The sequence below is a fragment of the Nerophis ophidion genome, linkage group LG04 (assembly GCF_033978795.1).
Source record: "Nerophis ophidion isolate RoL-2023_Sa linkage group LG04, RoL_Noph_v1.0, whole genome shotgun sequence".
In the NCBI taxonomy this organism is placed as follows: Eukaryota; Metazoa; Chordata; class Actinopteri; order Syngnathiformes; family Syngnathidae; genus Nerophis; species Nerophis ophidion.
In genome coordinates, this window is record NC_084614.1 from 34,011,323 (window position 1) to 34,034,005 (window position 22,683).

Below are 22,683 nucleotides of genomic sequence, written 5' to 3' on the forward strand. Positions count from 1 at the left end.
CAATAAGCAGATAAGGGATTTTCCAGAATTATCCTAGTAAATGTGTCTAATTACATTTGAAACGGTCACACTGCCGCCGCCCGGAGCCGTCGCCTTTTTTTTTTCTTTTTCTAGTCCTTCACTATCAATATCCTAATTCACAAATCTTTCATCCTCGCTCAAATTAATGGGGAAATTGTCGCTTTATTGGTCCGAATTGCTCTTACTGCTGGTGGCTCCCGTTAAAAACAATGTGAATATGTGTGGAGCCCTGCATCTCGAGACGTCACGCGTACATACTTCCGGTAAAGGCAGGCCTTTTCTATTAGCGACCAAAAGTTGCGAACTTTATCGTCGATGTTCTCTACTAAATCCTTTCAGCAAAAACATGGCAATATTGCGAAATGATCAAGTATGACAAATAGAATGGACCTGCTATTCCCGTTTAAATAAAAAAATCTCATTTCAGTAGGCCTTTAACTTACAATGACATTATTTTTGTATTGTTTCAGTTTCACAAATTCCTTAGTAAATTCATCAAAATGTCACCGTGGAGTGATTGAGTTTGTTTAGCTGATTGGAGAGGTAGCTTCCGCAGCTCGTGGGTTTGTGACGATGACTTCTGTTTTGTTTGATCTTCCATTTTACTGTTGTGTTACAGGCACCGATAAGGTACAGTGTGTAAATAAAAATTTACAAAATCTTTCTGTGTAAATAACTTATTTTACATTGTATATCCCATGCGGCTAATACATGGAGAAATATGTTTTTCCTTCAAAAATATATTGACTATGGATTATATACTGGTGCAATCTTATAGTCCAAAAAATATGGTATTTTGAAAGTTGAACCATCACCCCCTTGTTGTATTTGCTTGATGTACAGTACTTTATATCGTTTAATATTGTGTTGAAAGTGAAGTGAAGTGAATTATATTTATATAGCGCTTTTCTCTAGTGACTCAACGCGCTTTACATAGTGAAACCCAATATATAAATTATATTTAAACCAGTGTGGGTGATACTGGGAGCAGATGGGTAAAGTGTCTTGCCCAAAGACACAACGGCAGTGACTAGGATGGCAGAAGTGGGTATCGAACCTGGAACCCTCAAGTTGCTGGCACAGCCCCTCTACCGACCGAGCTATGCCGCCCAAAAGTGTACAGACTTTTACTAAAATAGGGACGTTTGTCAAGGCTGGAGTCCATTATTCATGTTTATGTATGGGGAATTGTGCCTCGATTTACAAACTTTTCTACTGATAAACCCCTTTGAAGAATCATGTTTCACTGTAGAATGTCAATAACCTTTGTCTTGTTCCTAATCTAGTCTATCGGCTCTCTTGACCCTCCTCTGTCTCACAATTTCAACCAAATCGGCAGACTTTAGGGAAAGTTTAAACTAAGATGTTAATCTCTTAGCCAACCATTAGTGTGGAGCTCTCCTTTCGTCCACGTGTGCTATAAAGTTCAAAACATTATTGATTGAAAACAATGTTAAGTATGAGAAGTTAAGAACGTTGGCTATTTACCTTTCCAGAAAGTGTTCCCCTTCCACTTGCAGCGCTTTCCATGCTCGCTTATGTAACTACCCCTGTTTTCCACTTCAGCCTCAACTGGTGTTACAGCACACATACTGAGGTGCAAACAAAAACAGATACAAAGGAAGGCATGCACACAAGCATCACAGGATCTGTGTAGGGCTTCAACTAATCCATATGCACACAAAATGCTTGTTTATTTTAGCTCAAAGGCTTATGTCTGTGCATCAACATCTATTTGCTGCACTGCAGAGTTTAGATGTTCGTTTCTTTTTAACAGTGGAAGCTTCTTCCTGGCTCTGGGACAAAAGGGTTTAAAAAATATGCCCTCCTCTTTTAGTTCCAACATCAATTGGAAAAGCGTGGCACACAGAATCAGTGACTGCACACACAGTAGCCTGGGGTCCGGGGCCTAGGTCCCCCTGAACAAACCATCCAGCTTTGCTTGGAAGGCTGAACATGATAAGCACCCTAATACCAGAAGCTCATGCATGTCACATATACACGATTGCTGAGTAAACCATCCCAATCTTAATTGCTTTAAGGAGGATAGCTTTTGTCCAGATTGTATTATATCTGGTGCACGCTCGGTAAATCTAAAACTAGCCGACATAATTACAATCTGATTTTATGAGATTTGACAGAGATATATGCAGCTGAACTTGGTGGATCGGATTTCTTAAGTTACATTTCATTGCAGCCAATTGATGAAATTTCTGTGCACACCCTCATTATATAGGGACATGTTTTTAATACATTACTACAAGTAAAATTGTGTCTGCAGCCTAAATAATCTTGTTGTTATAATTGATGTAGCCAGTTCGTTACTACTTGGGTATTTTAGTAACAATATTTTCTTAATAGTAGCCTCCACTTAAATAAACGCCACACCTCAAGTAATTAGTGAGTGTGTCATCCCCTTGATCACAAATAAAGGTACAAGACAAGAACATTTATGCCTCTCAAAAGAACAATATTGGTCGTTAAAAGGCCAGAATGTACTACCAAAAAGGGTAAAAAAATAATTGAATTATATAATATGATTATATATACACCTTTTCACGTTTGAAAATACCTAATATAATTAGTATTTTAAATTGGGCCTACTAATAGTAGTATAAATATCATATGCTCCAAAAAATCGATTCACATCAAAATCATGCCTTGTAATGAGGTGGCGACTTGTCCAGGGTGTACGCTACCTTCCGCTTGACGGCAGCTGAGATAGACTCCAGCACCCCCCTTAACCCCAATAGGGACAAGCAGTAGAAAACGGATGGATTGACATCCAAATCATGATTTTTATTTATTACGAACATATTGATTAAAAAACTGTAATACTTCATATATTTATACATATATATATATATATATATATATATATATATATATATATATATATATATCCACCCGTCCATTTTCTACCGCTTATTCCCTTTTGTTATATATATATATATATATATATATATATATATATATATATATATATATGTATATATATATATATATATATATATATATATATATATATATACATATATATATATATACATATATATATATATATATGTGTATATATATATATATATATATATATATATATATATATACATATATATATATATATATATACATATATTTATATATATATATATATATATATATATATATACATATATATATATATATATATATATATATATATATATATACAGCGACGCCGGCTGCCTGGACATCAACTTGCCGTCCATAGTTCCATGCCCAGGCCATGTTTACATTATCCTAGCACTATCAGCTTTCTAAGAGGTACTTGCTAGTTGAAGAACCTCAAGCTGTATAAGGTCAGGGGTTTGTAACAATTGCACTTCACGTGGAACAAATTGATCAAGTATACAAATACACCTGAACTAAAAGGTACAGAAATAACTCTTGAAAAGGTACACCGTGGTACCTCTATTTTTGAGCGTGTAGGAAACACAACTCAATTAGACGCTCAAGTGCCAGTAATTATTTATACTCTGAATAATTGACACGGTAGACATCATTAACTCCCAACTGATGTCAACGTAGCACCTGTAAAGCTGAGGTGTACAGAAAGTGACAATAGATATGAGTGACTCCAGAACGAGTGGTTAAAAATTCATAATTTTTTGCTTACTCTTGTTTTCCTGAATGCTAATATGTAAACTTTAATTTGAATAAGATTTTAGTTTTTTGTTTTTTATAAAATGATCATTATAAAATATGTGTTTAGTATTTTGCACTGATAATCTCAATTAATCATAATTTTGCAACATAATTTTGGCTATTTGTAGTGCATTTGCAAGATTCTGTAGGTGGGTCAAGTTCCCAATTCAAATAACACTACGGGCCTGATATATAAAGGATTATATAGAAGTACCAGAACATGTGTAAACTTGGTAGCACAAGTTCTTAGCGCAATCTATTTAGAGCAGGGGTGCCCATTACGTCGATCGCGAGCTACCAGTCGACCGCGGGGGGTGTGTCAGTCGATCTCCAGCCAGGCTTTTAAAAAAAATAGACCTAAAAATTAGTGATCATCAATCTTCACCAAGACGTCACTTAAATGACATTCACGGTACCGGAGGGTCTTGTGAGATGACGCTGGCTGCTGCAAGATCATTATTATTAAAATATGACCGAGAGGAAGGCAAGAAACACTTTTTATTTCAACAGACTTTCGCGCCGTCCCTTCCGTCAAAACTCTAAAGGCCGACTGCACATTTCCTATCTTCACAATAAAAGCCCTGCTTCATGCTGCCTGCGCTAACTAAATACAGAGTCTCAGAAAACTGGCGTGCACAAGCGATCCCTCAGAAAGCTGGCGTGCACATCACTTGTGCACACCAGCTTTCCAAGACTCTTATTTTGTTAGCGCAGGCAGCATGAAGCAGGGCTTTTATTGTGAAGATAGGAAATGTGCAGTCGGCCTTTAGAGTTTTGACGGAAGGGACGGCGCGAAAGTCTGTTGAAATAAAAAGTGTTTCTCGCCTTCCTCTCTGTCATTTTTTCATAATAATGAACTGGCAGCAGCCAGCGTCATCTCACAAGACCCTCGGGTGCCGTGAATGTCAATCAAGCAAGCTACGGAATTTGCCGCCAATGTTTTTCTTCTAAAGTGTATGAAAGCTGGATGAATTAGATGCCAAAAACCAACCACTTTCATGTCGTATTGTACAGAAAGGACAACTTTTTTTTCCTCCATTTGAAAATGTGGGCGTTATCATCATTACTGTCTGATTCCAATCAATGCAAGTCATCAGAATCAGGTAATACATCAACTTATATTCTTGTCTTCGTGAAAGAAAGACATCTATATGTGTTACACATGCTTGTATTATCATTAAACACATTTAACTTGTTTACAGAAATGTCTCTTTCATAAATAAATAAATATAAATGATATATATAAATGAGGTAGATCCCCTCGAGTTGGTCAATTGAAAAGTAGCTCGCCTGCAGAAAAAGTGTGGGCACCCCTGATTTAGAGTATTTGTTTTCATGTGTATGCAGAATATATGATGATCAGAACGCCAAAATACTGGGCGGAGGAGACACGAATATAATTATTAAGCACTCATATTGTGATTAATCAAGACTGAAACCGGACGCTGTTTCTGCGTCTATCGTTAGCACATTTGGAGGGTATGTGCAAACATAAAAGCCAGCGGACCCAGGAGACCTTTGCCAGAAAGTAGCCAATCTTTCACAGTAAGCATCACGTCTGGCACCCCTTGCTCGCCTTATTTGTGCTCTTCCTTGTTCCCGTGTTTGATGTCCCTTGTGTCTTCCACAGTGCCTTCCCTGTTGCCTGTGATCGTGCCTTGCCTCACGACCTCCACCCGGATCTCTGCTTGCATCCCTCGACCCTCGACCCCAGCTTGGACTCGGACATTGTTGCCTCTCTCCAACCCCAGACTGCTCGCCTCCCTGCTGACTATATCTTCGTCTTGCCCCTTGGATTCGACGAAAGATTCACACAACACGCACCGACAACAACCCCTGGTAAAACTTACATTGTTAATTCTACACATCGTCCGCATACATTCACTTGTGGTAGAATACACACCCCCCACACTCTTCAAGGTTTTCAATAAACCTGGTAAACCGCAGTTCTGCTTTTGTGTCGCCTCTTTCTTCAACAGCATATTCTACAACATAAACAAAATTGCAAAGATTGGCCCACGATGCCATGGATGTCAAATAGTGTCTCCGTGGTAACAGCCGCTACTAAAAGTAAAAAAAATATTTAAGTCATGTCGTCAACGCCACTTTATAAATGTTATCAATTACACACAGTTTTAGTAAATCACAGTCCACCCAGTTTTATTGTGCGCGCACACCATTTCGAACTTATTATATGGATCTTAATAGATCTCAGTAAATGGTAAATGGATTATACTTTTATAGCGCTTTTCTACCATAGTATTTCTTACTGGAGGTAATAATAATGTTTATTAGTTTAGGAAGTTTTTTTTTCTTAAATGTGTTATTTCACAATATGCTTTGTGTGGCACAGAACTGAACTGTAACATACTAAGATTGTAACAACATTTTGATGAACCTTACATTTGTGTACCTACTGTTAGTGCCTTGAGCTGCATATGGGAAATGTATTTGCAAGCTAATCTGCTCAGTGACAAAAAAACGGTCAGTCTCACGGGCAAAACTTTAGGTGAAGACACATTATATTCATGTTTCAAAAGGACCGACTGGATTCTTTGAATTAAAAAGAAATATAATGAAAAATTCAGTCCAACTCGGTTCCACATAGTTTGCGTCAGAAACAGAATTTAATCTTTTAAAATATTTAGGCCTGATTGCATAACTTTGGCATGCTCATCGGTAAATTCCTTTATTTTCCCCACATGCACTTACAAAGCAAGATGTCGAACAGCTTTTCACTTTGGTCTCAGAAGCCGAGATAACCTCTGAATGATTCTCATCCGTTTGCCTCGAAGGTCTTGCTTGTGTGTGAACACAGTTGTATGTTTTACCCTACGCCTTGAGAGCAGAACTGCAAAGACCATGTATCGTTAATGAGCCACAATCAGACTAACAGTAAGCACCGACTCTCCTTTCCAATGCAGATACAAGCTGCCTGTGACCCCCCTCCCCAATTTCACTAAGTTGCACACCATTGGCTCATTAAGTTTAGTTTGTGCAGCTGTCTGCATTATGCGGAGACCATTAGGGATCCCATGAAGCTCAACTTCCTGTAATTGTGTCGGATGCTCAGGAAAGTCTTTTGTTACATTTTGTAAGGGGTTCAAGGCACATTCACACTACGGCTGGGACAATTAGTCAACAAAAATCTGTCATAAAATTAATTTGTTGATAATAGTCGTCATCACTGATGTCAAACGGAGTCCGCGGTTAAAGCCTGAACTCTAAACATATCAAATATCATGGCAGTACATAAGGAAGCATTTGAAACATGGGAAGCATCTCGGACATCTCGATGATGCAGTCTTTGACTCTCGTCACTAAGATAGTTACAAAGAGTTAGACATTTTAGTCAGCTGAAATTACAGTAAATTGAGTCGACTAAAATAAAAAGTATAAACAATAATGTCGCTTTAAGGTTGTTCTGCGAGCACCTTTATTTAGACTACCTGCATAGTGTTTGTTTACCACAAAAGTAGCATGGTCAGAAGGTCAAGAATGATGTAGTTCATGGGTGTCAAACTCTGGCCCGTGGGCCAAATCTGGCCCGCCGTGTAATTGAGTTTGGCCCTTGAGGCAATATCAATTTAGCATTAGAGCTGGCACGCCGGTGTTATACAGCATCGGTGCCGCTGTAACACCGCATTCACCGCTAATACTCATACTTGCCAACCCTCCTAATTTTCCCGGTAGACTCCCGAAGTTCAGTGCCCCTCCCGAAAATCTCCCGGGGCAACCATTCTCCGGAATTTCTACCGATTTCCACCTGGACAACTATATTGGGGGCGTGCATTTAAGGCACTGCCTTTAGCATTCTCTACAACCTGTCGTCACGTCCGCTTTTCCTCCATACTAACAGCGTGTCACATAATATTTGTGGCTTTTACACACACACACACACACACACACACACACACACACACACACACACACACACACACACACACACGCAAAAGTGAATGCAACGCATACTTGGTCAACAGCCATACAGGTCACACTGAGGGTGGCTGTATAAACAACTTTAGCAATGTTACAAATATGCGCCACACTGTGAACCCACACTAAACAAGAAAGACAAACACATTTCGGGTGAACATCCGCACCGTAACAACAGAACAAATACCCAGAACCCCTTTCAGCACTAACTCTTCCGGGAAACTTCCAGCAAACTGACCAATAAATAACGTTTTATTCATGCATTTTCTCTTGCTACTTCAAGGCTTGAATGTTTGGTTCATTCATTATAGTTATTTTATTTTAAAAATGTATTATTAGCCTGTGGAAAAAAAAAAAAAATAATTTGCTCCTCTCTGAGCTGCCACCTTATCGTGGTAGAGGAGTTTGCGTGTCCCAATGATCCTAGGAGCTATGTTGTCCGGGGGCTTTATGCCCCCTGGTATGGTCTCCCAAGGCAAACAGGTTCTAGGTGAGGGATCAGACAAAGAGCAGTTCGAAGACCTCTAAGAAGAAGACAAAACATGGACCCAGATTTCCCTCGCCCGGACGCGGGTCACCGGGGCCCCCCTCTGGAGCCAGGCCCGGAGGTGGGGGACGGAATGCCCTCCCGGTAACAGTTTGAGATGCTACCTCAGTAGAAGCATTTAAGTCTCATCTTAAAACTCATTTGTATACTCTAGCCTTTAAATACACCCAACCAGTTGATCTGCCATTTATTTTCTTTTTCCCTTCTGTCCACCTCTACCTTGTGGAGGGAGGGGACACAGGTCCGGTGGCCATGGATGAAGTACTGGCTGTCCAGAGTCGGGACCCAGGATGGACTGCTCGCCTGTGTATCGGTTGGGGACATCTCTGCGCTGCTGATCCGCCTCTGCTTGGGATGGTTTCCTGCTGGCTCCACTATGGACGGGACTCTCGCTACTATATTGGATCCACTTTGGACTGGACTCTCACCGTTATGTTAGATTCACTATGGATTGAACATTCACAGTATCATGTTAGACCCCCTCGACATCCATTGCTTTCGGTCCCCTATGGGGGTTACCCACATATGCCGTCCTCTCCAAGGTTTCTCATAGTCATCATTGTCACTGTCACCGACGTCCCATTGGGTGTGAGTTTTTCCTTGCCCTTACGTGGGCTCTACCGAGGATGTCGTTGTGGTTTGTGCAGCCCTTTGAGACACTTGTGATTTAGGGCTATATAAATAAACATTGATTGATTGATTGATTGATTAAAATGTAAGAAATCAAAGTATAACAACTGGACAGCCAAGTTATTTCAATCAGCTCACTGTTTAATTAAAAATAATATTTTTATCATCAAAGAAATTAACATTTACTAACACATGCACCAAAAACTGTTACTGTTGAGTACCTGTTTCGATTCCCAGGGTACCAGGAATTGGTACCGTGTCGGTTCAAACGTGAAAGGTATACATACTGTATCTCTAAATAGGAGCCACACCTAGGGATAGGCTGATTGGCAACACTAAATGTACCCTAATGTATGAATGTGGGTGTTAATGTTTGACTGTCTATCTGTGTTGGTCCTGAGACGAGGTGGCGATCTGCCCGGGGTGTACACTACCTTCCCCCCTGGTGCAGCTGGGAAAGGCTCCAGCCACGCCGCGACCCCGGAAGGAACAAGCGGTAGAAAATGAATGGATGCAAGGATGTTTAGATGTATGCTCCATAATCTGATTAGTCAACAACAGTAATCGGTAGTTGACTATCAAAATAGTTGTTAGTTGCAGCCCTAATTCACACCTTAATAAAATGAATGCAAAGTGCTCAAAAATGGAAGTGAACAATCTCATTCCACCTGCACTGTGAGGCAGGAGTCAAACAGAGATATGAATTCTCTGTCCCTTTACCTGCCTTTTCTTCCTCCCACAGTGCGCTCAGCCGTCCCACGCAATACACCCACACACTCGCCCTGCAATCCTCATGTAGAATAATTTATTTCACACGTTTTATTCTGCTCACTCTAAACGTTCCTCACGCTTTCGCCTGCCATGCCGTAATTCATTCGGCCGTCATATCTGTTTTGGGTTTTTTCACAAGCTGACATCTTAATGAATTCACATTATTAGTCGCTTCTTTAGATCCATCCTTTCTGTTAGTCCCCCATCACCTTTACCATCACTCCATTATACAGTGAACTCTTATAACCTCTACAAACACTCCAAAAGGGTAAAAGCAGCACTCGTTCATAGAAATGTTCCTCTTTACATCAGCTATTATCTGCCTCACAATGATCTACTCTCATCCTCCCACATCATCACTGTGAAAGAGCTGAGCTTGGAGAGCAAGCGTCAACATATGGGCTCTAATATTTAATGAAGAAGACAATTTTGTCACTCACATGGTCTCGTCGTTCTGAAACTCCAGCTTTCCGCAAACTTCGTCGTAGTCCTCACCGGCCCTGGCGGTGCCCTCGACCGTGTGGTAAGGCACTGCTACTTTCCCCCTTGCTCCGGACGTCCGGTGAACCTTGACCTGCATGTTTCCGACGCTCTCACTGACCCTGGTGGAGCTGCTCTCAAACGTGAAGATGCCGGCGTGGTCGTCGTCATAGATGGTGACAGTGGCGGTGTCAGCGCTGCCCAGGGCGGCTTTGGGCGGGGTATGGGAGGCGATGCCCACCATGCTGTTGCTGGATGAGATGGAGCGCGGCTCCAGGACGGACACCTCAGCTCGGTGCACTATTCGAGGGTTGCTGAGGCGCACGTAGAAGTGCTCGTCCTCCTCGAAAATGTCGTCGTCAATAACGCCGACGGTGAACTCTTTTGTGGTCTCGCCGGGCTTGAAGACCAAAGTCCCCTCGGCGAACTCGTAATCTGAGCCGGCGTTGGCGGTTCCATCCTCTGTGCGGTAGTCAACCTGTGTGGGAGCAAATATGAGAAATTATTTACCGGCTGGTGTCGTAACAAAGCACTAAATTATTCAAGTTTTCCTCGCACCTTCACTGTACAGCCGCTCTCTCCTCCATGGCGGCTCACTGAGAGCTTCAAGGAGCCACAGTTCTCAAAGCACTGGTAGAGGGAGGGGTCAAATTGCAGGTAGATGGTGTTGGGGTCCTCTTCTTGTCCGGTGGCCTCATGGCAGCTCACCACCTTCCTGGCTTGGTCGGCAGCATGTTTTTTCAGGATGTTTCCAGCTCCAATCATCATGCGTGTGGCTTGGATACGGTAGAAGGCCCGACTCTTCTGTTGTTGCACCAGGACTTGGTAGTTGGCCATCTCAATCAGCTGCTCCATGTCCTTCTCTGGGTGCCTCTGCTTCAGATCTTTCAGAGTGCGAGCCATCTCCCTCCTAGCTTCCTCTTCCTGGTCTTGTTCCGCACTCGTCCCTCCGCCTTCCTCCACCCCCTCCAACATGCCATCCAGAGCCTCCTTTGGATGAGTATGGGAGTTGACTCCCTGGCCGTCCATCTCCAAGTCCATTTTGGTGAACATGGCGTCCCCCTCTGATTCGATGATGATGCCCCGATTCTTGTCGGCGCGATAACGTCTGTTGACGTACTTGTAGAAGAGCAGGCGGCGATCGGCGATCCAAGCTTGTAGCACACAGAGCGGGAAGAAGAGAAAAGTGAGGACCGCCTCCCAGACTTCCACCACTCCAGGGGAGAACACGGACAGAATGAGGTACAGCCAGATGTAGGCAAAGATGCTCCAGGCGGCGGTGACAAAAAATACTCTCAAGTGCTTTATCTTGCGAATCTCATTTTCTGGCACCACATAGACACAGAGAGCTATGATGATAAACATGTTGAACGCCGCACTGCCCACGATGGTACTCGGTCCAAGAGCTCCCGATTCAAAGTTATGACCTACCACCTCAATGACGGACAGCAGGATTTCTGGGGCTGAGGAGCCTAACGCCATTAAAGTCAGGTTGGATACAGTCTCGTTCCAAATTCGTACCGTCGTGGTTGTTGTTTCTCCATTAGGCTTCTTGATGGTAATCTCCTTTTCTTGGGATGTGATGACCTCAATGGACGACATGAAGCGGTCCGCGATGATAGACATGCCAAGGAACATGTATATGAGCGCTGCAAAGTAAACAATGGCACGAGCAACCTTATCCCCCACCACAGGGTTCTGGGGATTCCACATGGGAAGCACGACGCCATCAGAGCAGTTATCTTCGGAAGAGCAGTTCCTGGGTGAGCTGCCAGGGACTTCATGGCCAGAACTGCCTTGGGACACGTGGGTAAAGCCCGGGAGCAGGAGCAACAGGATTGAGATGAGCACACAAGGAGTGAAAGATGGCGTGGTCTTAGAGAGTAACATGGTGGAACGAAAATCTTTGCTTTTCCTCTCAGTTCAATCCATGTGGAGGTTTAGTTAATGGGACTTCTGCAAGAAAACAATTGACAAAGATCATCAGTTTGTGCAATATGAGCACACTCACAATTAGGGAGGGGTATCTTTAACATTTGAATCAACGGTACTTCTTTGTGTAATAAAATCTCACTATTTTATCTAAAGTTAAGTTAAAATTAAAGTACCAATGATTGTCACACACACACTAGGTGTGGTGAAATTTGTCGTCTGCATTTGACCCACCGCCTTGTTCACCCCCTCGGAGGTGAGGGGAGCAGTGGGCCCGGGAATCATTTTTGGTGATTTAACCCCCAATTCCAACCCTTGATGCTGAGTGCCAAGGAGGGAGGGAATTGGTCCCATTTTTATAGTCTTTAGTATGCATACTTGCCAACCTTGAGACCCCCGATTTTGGGAGGTGGAGGGTGGGGTGTGGGGCGGGGGGCGTGGTTGGGGGGGCGGGGCGTAGTTGGGACGTGGTTAAGAGGGGAGGAGTATATTTACAGCTAGATTCACCAAGTCAAGTATTTCATATATATATATATATATATATATATATATATATATATATATATATATATACATATATATATATATATATATATATATATATATATATATATATATATATATGTATATATATATATATATAAATAAATATATATATATATGTATATATATATATATATATATATATATATATATCTATATATATATATATATATATATTTATACATATATATATTATGGGTGTAGGAAAAAATCGATATGAATCGAATCTCTTTTTTTAAAAATCGATTCATTTTTTTAATTTTTTACATTTTTTTTAATTTTTTAAATCAATCCAACAAACCAATACACAGCAAAACCATAACAATGCAATTCAATTCCTAAACCAAACTTGACCCAGCAACATTCAGAACTGCAATAAACAGAGCAATTTAGAGAAAACACAAACACGACACGGAACAAATCAAAAGTAGTGAAACAAAGATGAATATTATTAACAACAATATCAATATTAGTTATAATTTCAAAAATAGTGAAACAAAAATGAATATTATTAACAACAGTATCAATATTAGTTATAATTTCAGCATAGCAGTGATTATAAATCCCTCATTGACATTATCATTAGACATTTATAAAAAATAGAAAAAAAAGAACAATAGTGTCACAGTGGCTTACACTTGCATCGCATCTCATAAGCTTGACAACACACTGTGTCCAATGTTTTCACAAAGATAAACTAAGTCATATTTTTGGTTTGTTTAATAGTTAAAAATAAATTTAAATTATTGCAATCAGTTGATAAAACATTGTCCTTTATAAATATAAAAGCTTTATAAAAAAAAATCTATTACTCTGCTAGCATATCAGTAGACTGGGGTTGATCCTGCTGTAATCCTATGTATTGAATGAATACAGAATCGTTGTGAATCAGAAAAATATCGTTTTTGAATCGAGAATCGCATTGAATCGAAAAAAATCGATACAGTATCGAATCGCGACCCCAAGAATCAATATTGAATCGAATCGTGGGACAACCAAAGATTCGCAGCCCTAATATATATATATATATATATATATATATATATATATATATATATATATATATATATATATATGTGTGTGTGTGTGTGTGTGTGTATACACATGTATATGTATATGAGTTGGGAAATTGTGCTAGATGTAACTATAAACGGAATACAATGATTTGCAAAACCTTTTCAACCCATATTCAGTTGAATGCACTACAAAGACAAGATATTTGATGTTCAAACTCATAAACTTTATTTTTTTTTGCAAATAATAATTAACTTAGAATGTCGTAGCTGCAACAAGTGCCAAAGTAGTTGGGAAAGGGCATGTTCACCACTGTGTTAGATAACTCTTTCTTTTAACAACACTCATTAAACGTTTGGGAACTGAGGAAACTAAATGTTGAAGCTTTGGAAGTGGAATTCTTTCCCATTCTTGTTTTATGTAGAGTTTCAGTCGTTCAACAGTCCAGGGTCCCCGCTGTCGTATTTTACGCTTCATAATGCGCCACACATTTTCGATGGGAGACAGGTCTGGACTGCAGTCTGGCCAGGAAAGTACCCGCACTCTTTTACTGCGAAGCCATGCTGTTATATCACGTGGCTTGGCCTTGTCTTGCCTAAATAAGCAGGGGCGTCCATGATAACGTTGCTTGGATGACAACATATGTTGCTCCAAAATCTGTATGGACCATTCAGCATTAATGGTGCCTTCACAGATGTGTAAGTTATCCATGCCTTGGGCACTAATACACCCCCATACCATCACAGATGCTGGCTTTTTAACTTTGCGCCTATAACAATCCGGATGGTTATTTTCCTCTTTGTTCCGGAGGACACCACGTCCACAGTTTCCAAATATAATTTTTAAATGTGGACTCGTCAGACCACAGAACTCTTTTCCAATTTGCATCAGTCCATCTTAGATGAGCTCGGGCCCAGCGAAGCCGGCGGCATTTCTGGGTGTTGTTGATAAATGGGTTTGGCTTTGCATAGTAGAGTTTTAACTTGCACTTACAGATGTAGCGACCAACTGTAGTTACTGACAGTGGTTTTATGAAGTGTTCCTGAGCTCATGTTGTGATATCCTTTACACACTGATGTCGGTCTTTGATGCAGGGATCAAAGGTCCGTAATATCATGGCTTACGTGCAGTGATTTTTCCAGATTATCTGAACCTTTTGATGATTTTACGGACCGTAGATGGTAAAATCCCTAAATTCCTTGCAACAGCTCGTTGAGAAATCTTGTTCTAAAACTGTTCGACAATTTGCTTACAAAGTGGTGACCCTCGCCCCATCCTTGTTTGTGAATCACTTAGCATTTCATGGAAGTTGCTTTTGTACCCAATCATGGCACCCACCTGTTCCCAATTAGCCTGCACACCTGTGGGATGTTCCAAATAAGTGTTTGATGAGCATTCCTCAACTTTATCAGTATTTATTGCCACCTTTCCCAACTTCTTTGTCACGCTTTGCTGGCATCAAATTCTAAAGTTAATGATTATTTGAAAAAAAAAAAGATGTTTATCAGTTTGAACCTTAAATCTGTTGTCTTTGTAGCATATTCAACTGAATATGGGTTGAAAAGGCTTTGCAAATCATTGTATTCCGTTTATATTTACATCCAACACAATTTCCCAACTCATATGGAAACAGGGTTTTTATATACCGGTATATATATATATATATATATATATATATATATATACATATATATATATATATATATATATATATATATATATATATATATATATATATATATATATATATATATATGTATATATATATATATATATATATATATAAAAGAAATACTTGAATTTCACTGTTAATTTATTTACACATTTACACACACATAACACTCATCTACTCATTGTTGAGTTAAGGGTTGAATTGTCCATCCTTGTTTTTCTAACCATATGCATGTACAGTAGATGGCAGTATTGTCCTGTTTAAGAGTTTCACAACATTGCTGTTTACGGCAGACGAACTGTTGTACGGTAGACGAAAACAGACTGCTGTTGTTGCCGCGCTGGGAGGACGTTAATGAAACTGCCTAACAATAAACCCACATAAGAAACCAAGAACTCACCCTCAATCATTATACAGTTATAACATCATTGGGCAGACATTTTCTGGGAAAGTGGACGTGAAAACAGGCTGTCGACACGTCACTCAGGGCCGCATGGAGCTGGAGCGGGCGTGGCCTCCAGTTTCGCCTGAATTTCGGGAGAAAATTTGTCCCGGGAGGTGTGCTGAATTTCGGGACCTCCCGGAAAATACGGCAGGGTTGCAAAGTATGTTGGTATGACTCAGCCGGGGTTTGAACTCACCACCCACCGATCTCAGGGCGGATACTCTAACCACTAGGCCACTGAGTAGTTAACAACTAACAGTAATGCTGATAATGTAAAGTGTGCTGTCAAGTTGTTATATCTTTTTTTCTTACAATTCTGAGCATTATTTGCAAGTATTATAAAATGGAATTTGCATGCAGTTGAAATTCCACAACATGAGATGGTACTAGTATTTGGACTATGGTGTATTGCCTAAACTAGTCAACCATTTAAATAAATATAGTCTTTTGTTAAACCCTTCAACATGTTTATACTGTAAGTATTGAATTTATTACACGCCAACTGTTGAAATGTCCATTTTAGCTGGAGACACAAAATTTGGACTTGTTGAAATCACTATGTAAAATTTTTCATGACAAATTAGTATCGAGCGAGTGCATTTTGAAAAGTGGACCCTTTCTTCAGGTTTGAGTTGTTTTTAATCTGGCATACTTGCTTTTTTGGGATTGAAAACTGCAACATTACCTAAAGGCAGTTTGGCTGAATCCACTGTGAGTGCTGCTTGAGTGATTGTTTGCCTGCCAAGTGTTTGAGCCGGCTGAGTCTGGAGTGACGTTAAAACATGGCGTTGTTTGATTTTCAGTAAATTCATACCCAGAACTGCAAAATTTCGCCTTTAAAAGTACCAACGTCGGTACCCATTGCTACTCGCAATAGCACAGGTGTGTCCAAACGTCTTCCAGCGGGGGCCGCGTACAAAAAAATGTAAGCATGTGGGGGCCACTTGGATACATTGTGTATGGTAAAAATACTAACACCAATACAATATACTGTAGGTCAATCAATAATGCTAAACTATCTGAAAAAATTATCCACATCTCAACTTTGCGTATTGTTATGTTCTGTTGTTTGTCTGGACCCCGGGAGGCAGATAAGTCAGGAAAGTGCAGCAACAAGCCCTTTTTATTAGGTAAAGGTAACATGCAGGTAACACCAAAAACAAAGTATTGTATTTGGGAAGTGCACAAAGAGTAATCAGGTGTATGAAGCACAATGCAAAATGATCCAGGACAGGGCCTGTATAAAGAAGCATCTTGATTGGCAACTATAGGGACAGGTGAGTCCTGATTTCCAATCAAGGACAGTTGAGGGACGCAGAGCTCAGACCAATCATTTTAATTACAATATTTTTATTGTATTAATGCTAAAAAAATCAGTCATTTCATATTGGTAGAGATTTGCAACTGTAGTTTCGAGTGCTCTAAACTCTAGAGCACTCGTTCTCTTTTGTATGCAAATTACGTGGGATCTGATTGCTCCGCAGGTTTGGGCTCTGGAAAGTAGAAATACTGGCACCTTCCAATCGTTGAGTCATTGGCATTTAACTTCTCTGCCGTTGTCCCACTCCCACACATGCTGTATAATGTGGTCATTTCGTGTGAAGCCGAGCTGGAAATGTAACCCTCTGCACTTGCAGCAGGAAGAGAAAAAGTGACTCAGTGCGTAATGTAACGTCAACTCTGACAAAAAGCCAAAAATAAAAACCGAGTGAGGCAAGAAAGAAAATACGGTGGATGGCGAACATTCACTGGCCATTTTCCATAAAGATGGAATCAGCATGAAGATATGCTTTCCTCATGCATATATATATCCATCCATCCATTTTCTACCGCTTATTCCCTTTGGGGTCGCAGGGGGTGCTGGTGCCTATCTCAGCTACAATCGGGCGTAAAGGGGGTACACCCTGGACAAGTCACCACCTCATCGAAGGGCAAATACAGATAGACAGACAACATTCACACTCATATTCACACACTAGGGCCAATTTAGTGTTGCCAATCAACCTATCCCCAGGTGCATGTCTTTGGAAGTGGGAGGAAGCCGGAGTACCCGGAGGGAACCCACGCATTCACAGGGAGGACATGCAAAGTCCACACAGAAAGATCCTGAGCCCGGGAATCAACCCCAGACTACTCAGGACCTTCGTATTGTGAGGCAGACACCAGAGGTGTGGACTCGAGTCACATGACTTGGACTCGAGTCAGACTCGAGTCATGAATTTGATGACTTTAAACTCGACTTGACAAAATGTAAAAAGACTTGCAACTCGACTTAGACTTTAACATCCATGACTTGTGACTTGACTTGGACTTGAGCCTTTTGACTTGACATGACTTGCTACTTTCCCCAAAACCCAACGATTAAAAAGTTATTCAGGAGTGCTCCGTATCTTTCATTTTGTACGTGTGTTTGTCAGCGTGTGTGCGATGACAGCCTGTGCGCTACCTGTCAGTACAACAGCCAATCAAATTACATCCACGTTGTTTTCGTCACACAGCATTCATCCAATCAAATTGCAGGAAAACCAAGCAGAGCTGCTCTCAAACAACAGAAGAATAAGTGAAGAAAATTATGCCATAAAGTGTTTCGTCCGGGTATGAAAAGTACGACTTGGTCAACAAAACAGGAATTGCCGTAAGCAAAACATGCGGTTGGAAGATTACAGACGGAGACGCATCAATTTACAACTTCGTTCGACATTTGTAATTGCACAAAGAAGGGTAAGTGTTGAATGTAAGCTAGCGTTTATTGGCTGAGTAACGTGACTTTTATTTGCTGTGTAGTTAAATCAGTGAGGCTGTAAACTCACTGCTAGCGTTATAACCATAGACATCTTATAAGGGCATGCAGCATCGAGCGCTACTGCCTATTGCCGCAGACGAGACGCGGGGCCGCCATCTTGGAGTGGTGATCCGCTCCACTCGGTGCAATTCATTTGGCAGGAGCAATGAACTGTCAGTGCATTTCATACATCTTACCTCACTGAATACCACTTATATTCACACGCTTTTTTGTCATACGTGTAACTGTGATAAAGGACACATGTCTTGGCGTGTTCATAATTTGCTTAACGGAAATAGAATATTCTTATATGCTATAAGTGACCAGACGTCTGAGATCAAAACTGGGAATATAATCCCAGAGAAGGGGAAAAAAACAGTCAGCTATTTTGAAGTTGAAGAAACAATATGATTAGGTTATATATACATGCATATATCCTACATAAACAATGTATGAGTACATTAGATATCTATATATCTTACGGACCTATAGACCAGATGTTCTCAAATGGGGGTACTTGAAGGTATGCCAAGGGGTACGTGATATTTTTTTTAATATTCTAAAAATAGCAACAATTCAAAAAAATTTTTTTAAATTCTACTACTCTGCTTGCATGTCAGCAGACTGGGGTAGATCCTGCTGAAATCCTATGTATTGAATAAATACAGAATCGTTCTGAATCGGAAAAATATCGTTTTTGAATCGAGAATCGAATCGAAAAAAATCGATATATTATCGAATCGTGACCCAAGAATCAATATTGAGTCGAATCGTGGGACACCCAAAGATTTGCAGCCCTACTGTATATATATATATATATATATATATATATATATATATATATATATATATATATATATATATATATATATATACTATGCAGTGATCAATTTGTTTATTGGTTGTTTGATATAATTTTAAAGTCTATTATTCCTCCCCATTTAAGTATCATTGTGACAATCTGTCACATTCATGTCGGGTTGTGTTTCCTTGGTTGGTGTTTGTTTCCTGTCAGCGCTCTTTTTTTTAGTTCCATTTCCTGCTTGACTCGGTGAGTCAATCAGCTGGCTGCTATTTATGCCTGCCTCGCCCTCCAGCCAGGGCTCGATGATTGGTCTTTTGGTATCCTTTTTGCTGTCTCCTGTTATCCTGGGTCCTGTTTTTATTTAATTATCTTGATATTATTTGTATTTCTTAAACATGTTTGCTACGAGTGTTTCAAAAAGAACCAAAATGCGTCATGCTTGTAGCAACAGAAGGATCAAATGCAAAGTATAAAAAAACGTACACATTTGTTGACATCTTGGTTTTACCGTTGTCAAGTTTTGTCATTGACTTCTTTTAAAGTCTATTGATATAGATAACATGTAAGCTTTCTTAGTCGCAAGTGAAAAGGAGTGATTAATGAGCAAAGAAGAGTGTTATTGCAGCTGGAAATAATTTAACCATTACATGTCTTTTTTTGTGTGCAATTTTTAGCTTCCTTAGTCATAAGGGAACGGGTGGGATTAAGGAGGGTAGGGGAGTGTTATTGCAGATGGAAATAATTTTTCCGTTACTAGACAAATCTATTGCAAATGTTGATCCAAAATCAGAGAACTGGATGAAATCTTACCTTGAGGATAGAGAACAGGTGGTCGAGGTGAACAGATCACTGACCTCTTCCCTCAAGGTCAGCTGAGGTGTCCCACAGGGGGAGCATTCTGGGACCATTGTTATTCTTGATTTACTTTAACGACATGGAATCAGAATGTAACAGCAATTTGTTTCTGTTTGCGGACGATTCAGCGATCCTGGCCTCGGACAGGTACAAATCGAAGGTTGAAATTGCACTAGGCTCCGAACTAAGTAATCTCTGTGTCTGGCTTCCGGATAACTGACTGTCACTACACCTGGGTAAAACAGAGTCCATCCTATTTGGGTCCAAGCAGAACCTAGGTAAATCCCCGGGCTTTACGATTAAAGCAGGTGATACCATAATCACCAGCAAAGACAAGGTAATTTACCTAGGTTGTATATTGGACAACACCCTCTTGGGTGAAAAAACAGCATTAAAAGCAATTACCAAAATCAATAATAAAACTAGATTTTTGGGCAGGATTTTTGCGTTTATCAACAGGGATACACTTAAGACCCTTGCCATTGCCCTCATAGTGTCATTTTGACAATGCCTGCATGTTATGGTTCACCAGTATTCCCAAGCCACTAAAAACAAAACTGCAAACTTCCAAAAACAAGTTTGTGAGACTCCGGCTCAACCTCCCATACACGGACTCACCTAACTCAAGCCCACTTTACCAAATTGGGATGGCTTAGAGTTGAGGAAAGAGTACACCAAATCGCAAAGTGCCTGATATTCAAACTACTCAGAAAAACTGTCCCCAAGTTCCGGTCCAACTAGAGCATGGGTGTCAAACTCTGGCCCGCGGGCCAAATTTGACCCGCCGTGTAATTTCATTTGGCCCTTGAGGCTATATCAAATTAACATTAGAACTGGCCCGCCGGTGTTATACAGCGGTGCCGCTGTAACACCGCATTCACCGATTTCCCGGGAGACTCTTGAATTTCAGTGCCCCTCCCGAAAATCTCCCGGTGCAACCATTCTCCCAAATTCCACCCGGACAACAATATTGGGGGTGTGCCTTAAAAGCACTGCCTTTAGCGTCCTCTACAACCTGTCGTCAAGTCCGTTTTCCCTCCTCACAAACAGCGTGCCAACCCAGTCACGTAATATATATGTGGCTTCTACACACATGTATGTAAATGCAATGCATACTTGATCAACAGCATACAGGTCACACTGAGGGTGGCCATATAAACAACTTTAACACTGTTAAAAATATGCGCCACACTGTGAAACCACACCAAACAAAAATAACAAACACATTTTGGGAGAACATCTGCACCGTAACACAACATAAACACAACAGAACAAATACCAGAACCCCTTGCAGCACTAACTCTTCCGGACCGCTACAATATACACCCCCCCTCCCATCCGCTACCAACAAACCCCGCCCGCCCACCTGAGCCCCGACATTAACTGAGCAGTAAAAAGGCCTGAATGGTTGATTTATTCATTGTTATTTTATTTTCAAATGTATTAGCCTGTGGAAAAAGTTCATGTTGATATTTACCTCAGAAGGCTGCAAATACAAAAGAAACATTCATTTTTTATTTAAATTTGATTTGATATGCCATTGATATTTTTTAATTATTATTGTTATTATTATTTTAAACTCAATTTTGCATGTCACTATAAAGTTATATAAGCCTTGCTTGTTCAATATTCAATGAAAAACTTGTTTGGGTCCCTATTAAAAGGTTAATTTGTTCAACCTCGGCCCGCGGCTTTGTTCAGTTTTAAATTTTGGCCCACTCTGTATTTGAGTTTGACACCCCTGAACTAGAGTAAGTGATGCTCACAGGTACTACACGAGCGGGAGTTCCTCAGACCTTGTCCCCCCCCAAACTCAAGACTCTAATGGGAAAAAACTACTATTTTGCCACCACACAGTGGAATACACTACTAACAGAGCTTAAAATTCGAACTTCCCTACTGAGTTTTAAAACTGCCGCAAAATCATGGCTCAGCTCAACCTCTACCTGATTTGAAACAAAATTGATCCCCAACAACTCTTCGAAACCTGAAACAGGTTTATATGTGGTTATAGTGTATATAAACTGTATTTTCTCATTCTGTTTTGCACACGCCTGGAGTCAACATGTGCATAGTCATGTACATAGTGTCATGTACATAGTGTACACACACCCCCATGCCCCCATTTTTTGTATATATTGCTTTTCAAATCACCTGAAATGTATACTGTGTATATGTACATAATTTATCCATTTTTTTTCAGATATTTTTTTATATATATGTTACAGATTATATATCTTTTATTATTGAATGTTTCAAATGTGATAAATATTTATTGGACCACAATGGAAACAAGATTTTTGGATTTGTGTACCATCCATTTGCCTTTTTAAAGCATTACATGGATTCAATTATTTAAGATGTCAATAAACTCCTCAATCAATAAATCAAAGAACAAAGTGTTTGCGAAAATCTTCGTACACGCAAATAACTAACAGAAAAAAATGTAAAGTGCATCAATTTCCCTGGAAAAAAAAAAATCTTTATTTAAACTGTTAACATTTTTTGACCGACTTAAACCGTTTGACACCGCAAATTAAATAAAATAAATTCAGTTAGAAATAAG

General features: G+C 40.2%; 1 protein-coding gene across 2 annotated transcripts in view; it reads right to left on the bottom strand.

Moving 5' to 3' along the window:
• Positions 1 to 22,683, bottom strand: part of slc8a4a (solute carrier family 8 member 4a) — a 120,162-nt gene that overhangs the window by 85,465 nt on the left and 12,014 nt on the right. For both annotated transcript variants that reach the window (XM_061897891.1, XM_061897890.1), the window contains exons 3-4: positions 10,628 to 12,025; positions 10,030 to 10,547 (exon numbers count right to left, since the gene is read on the bottom strand). In XM_061897891.1, coding sequence (XP_061753875.1) covers positions 10,030 to 10,547; positions 10,628 to 11,959 — 1,850 coding nt within the window. In that variant the 5' untranslated portion in view covers positions 11,960 to 12,025. The remainder of the gene's footprint in view (positions 1 to 10,029; positions 10,548 to 10,627; positions 12,026 to 22,683) is intronic.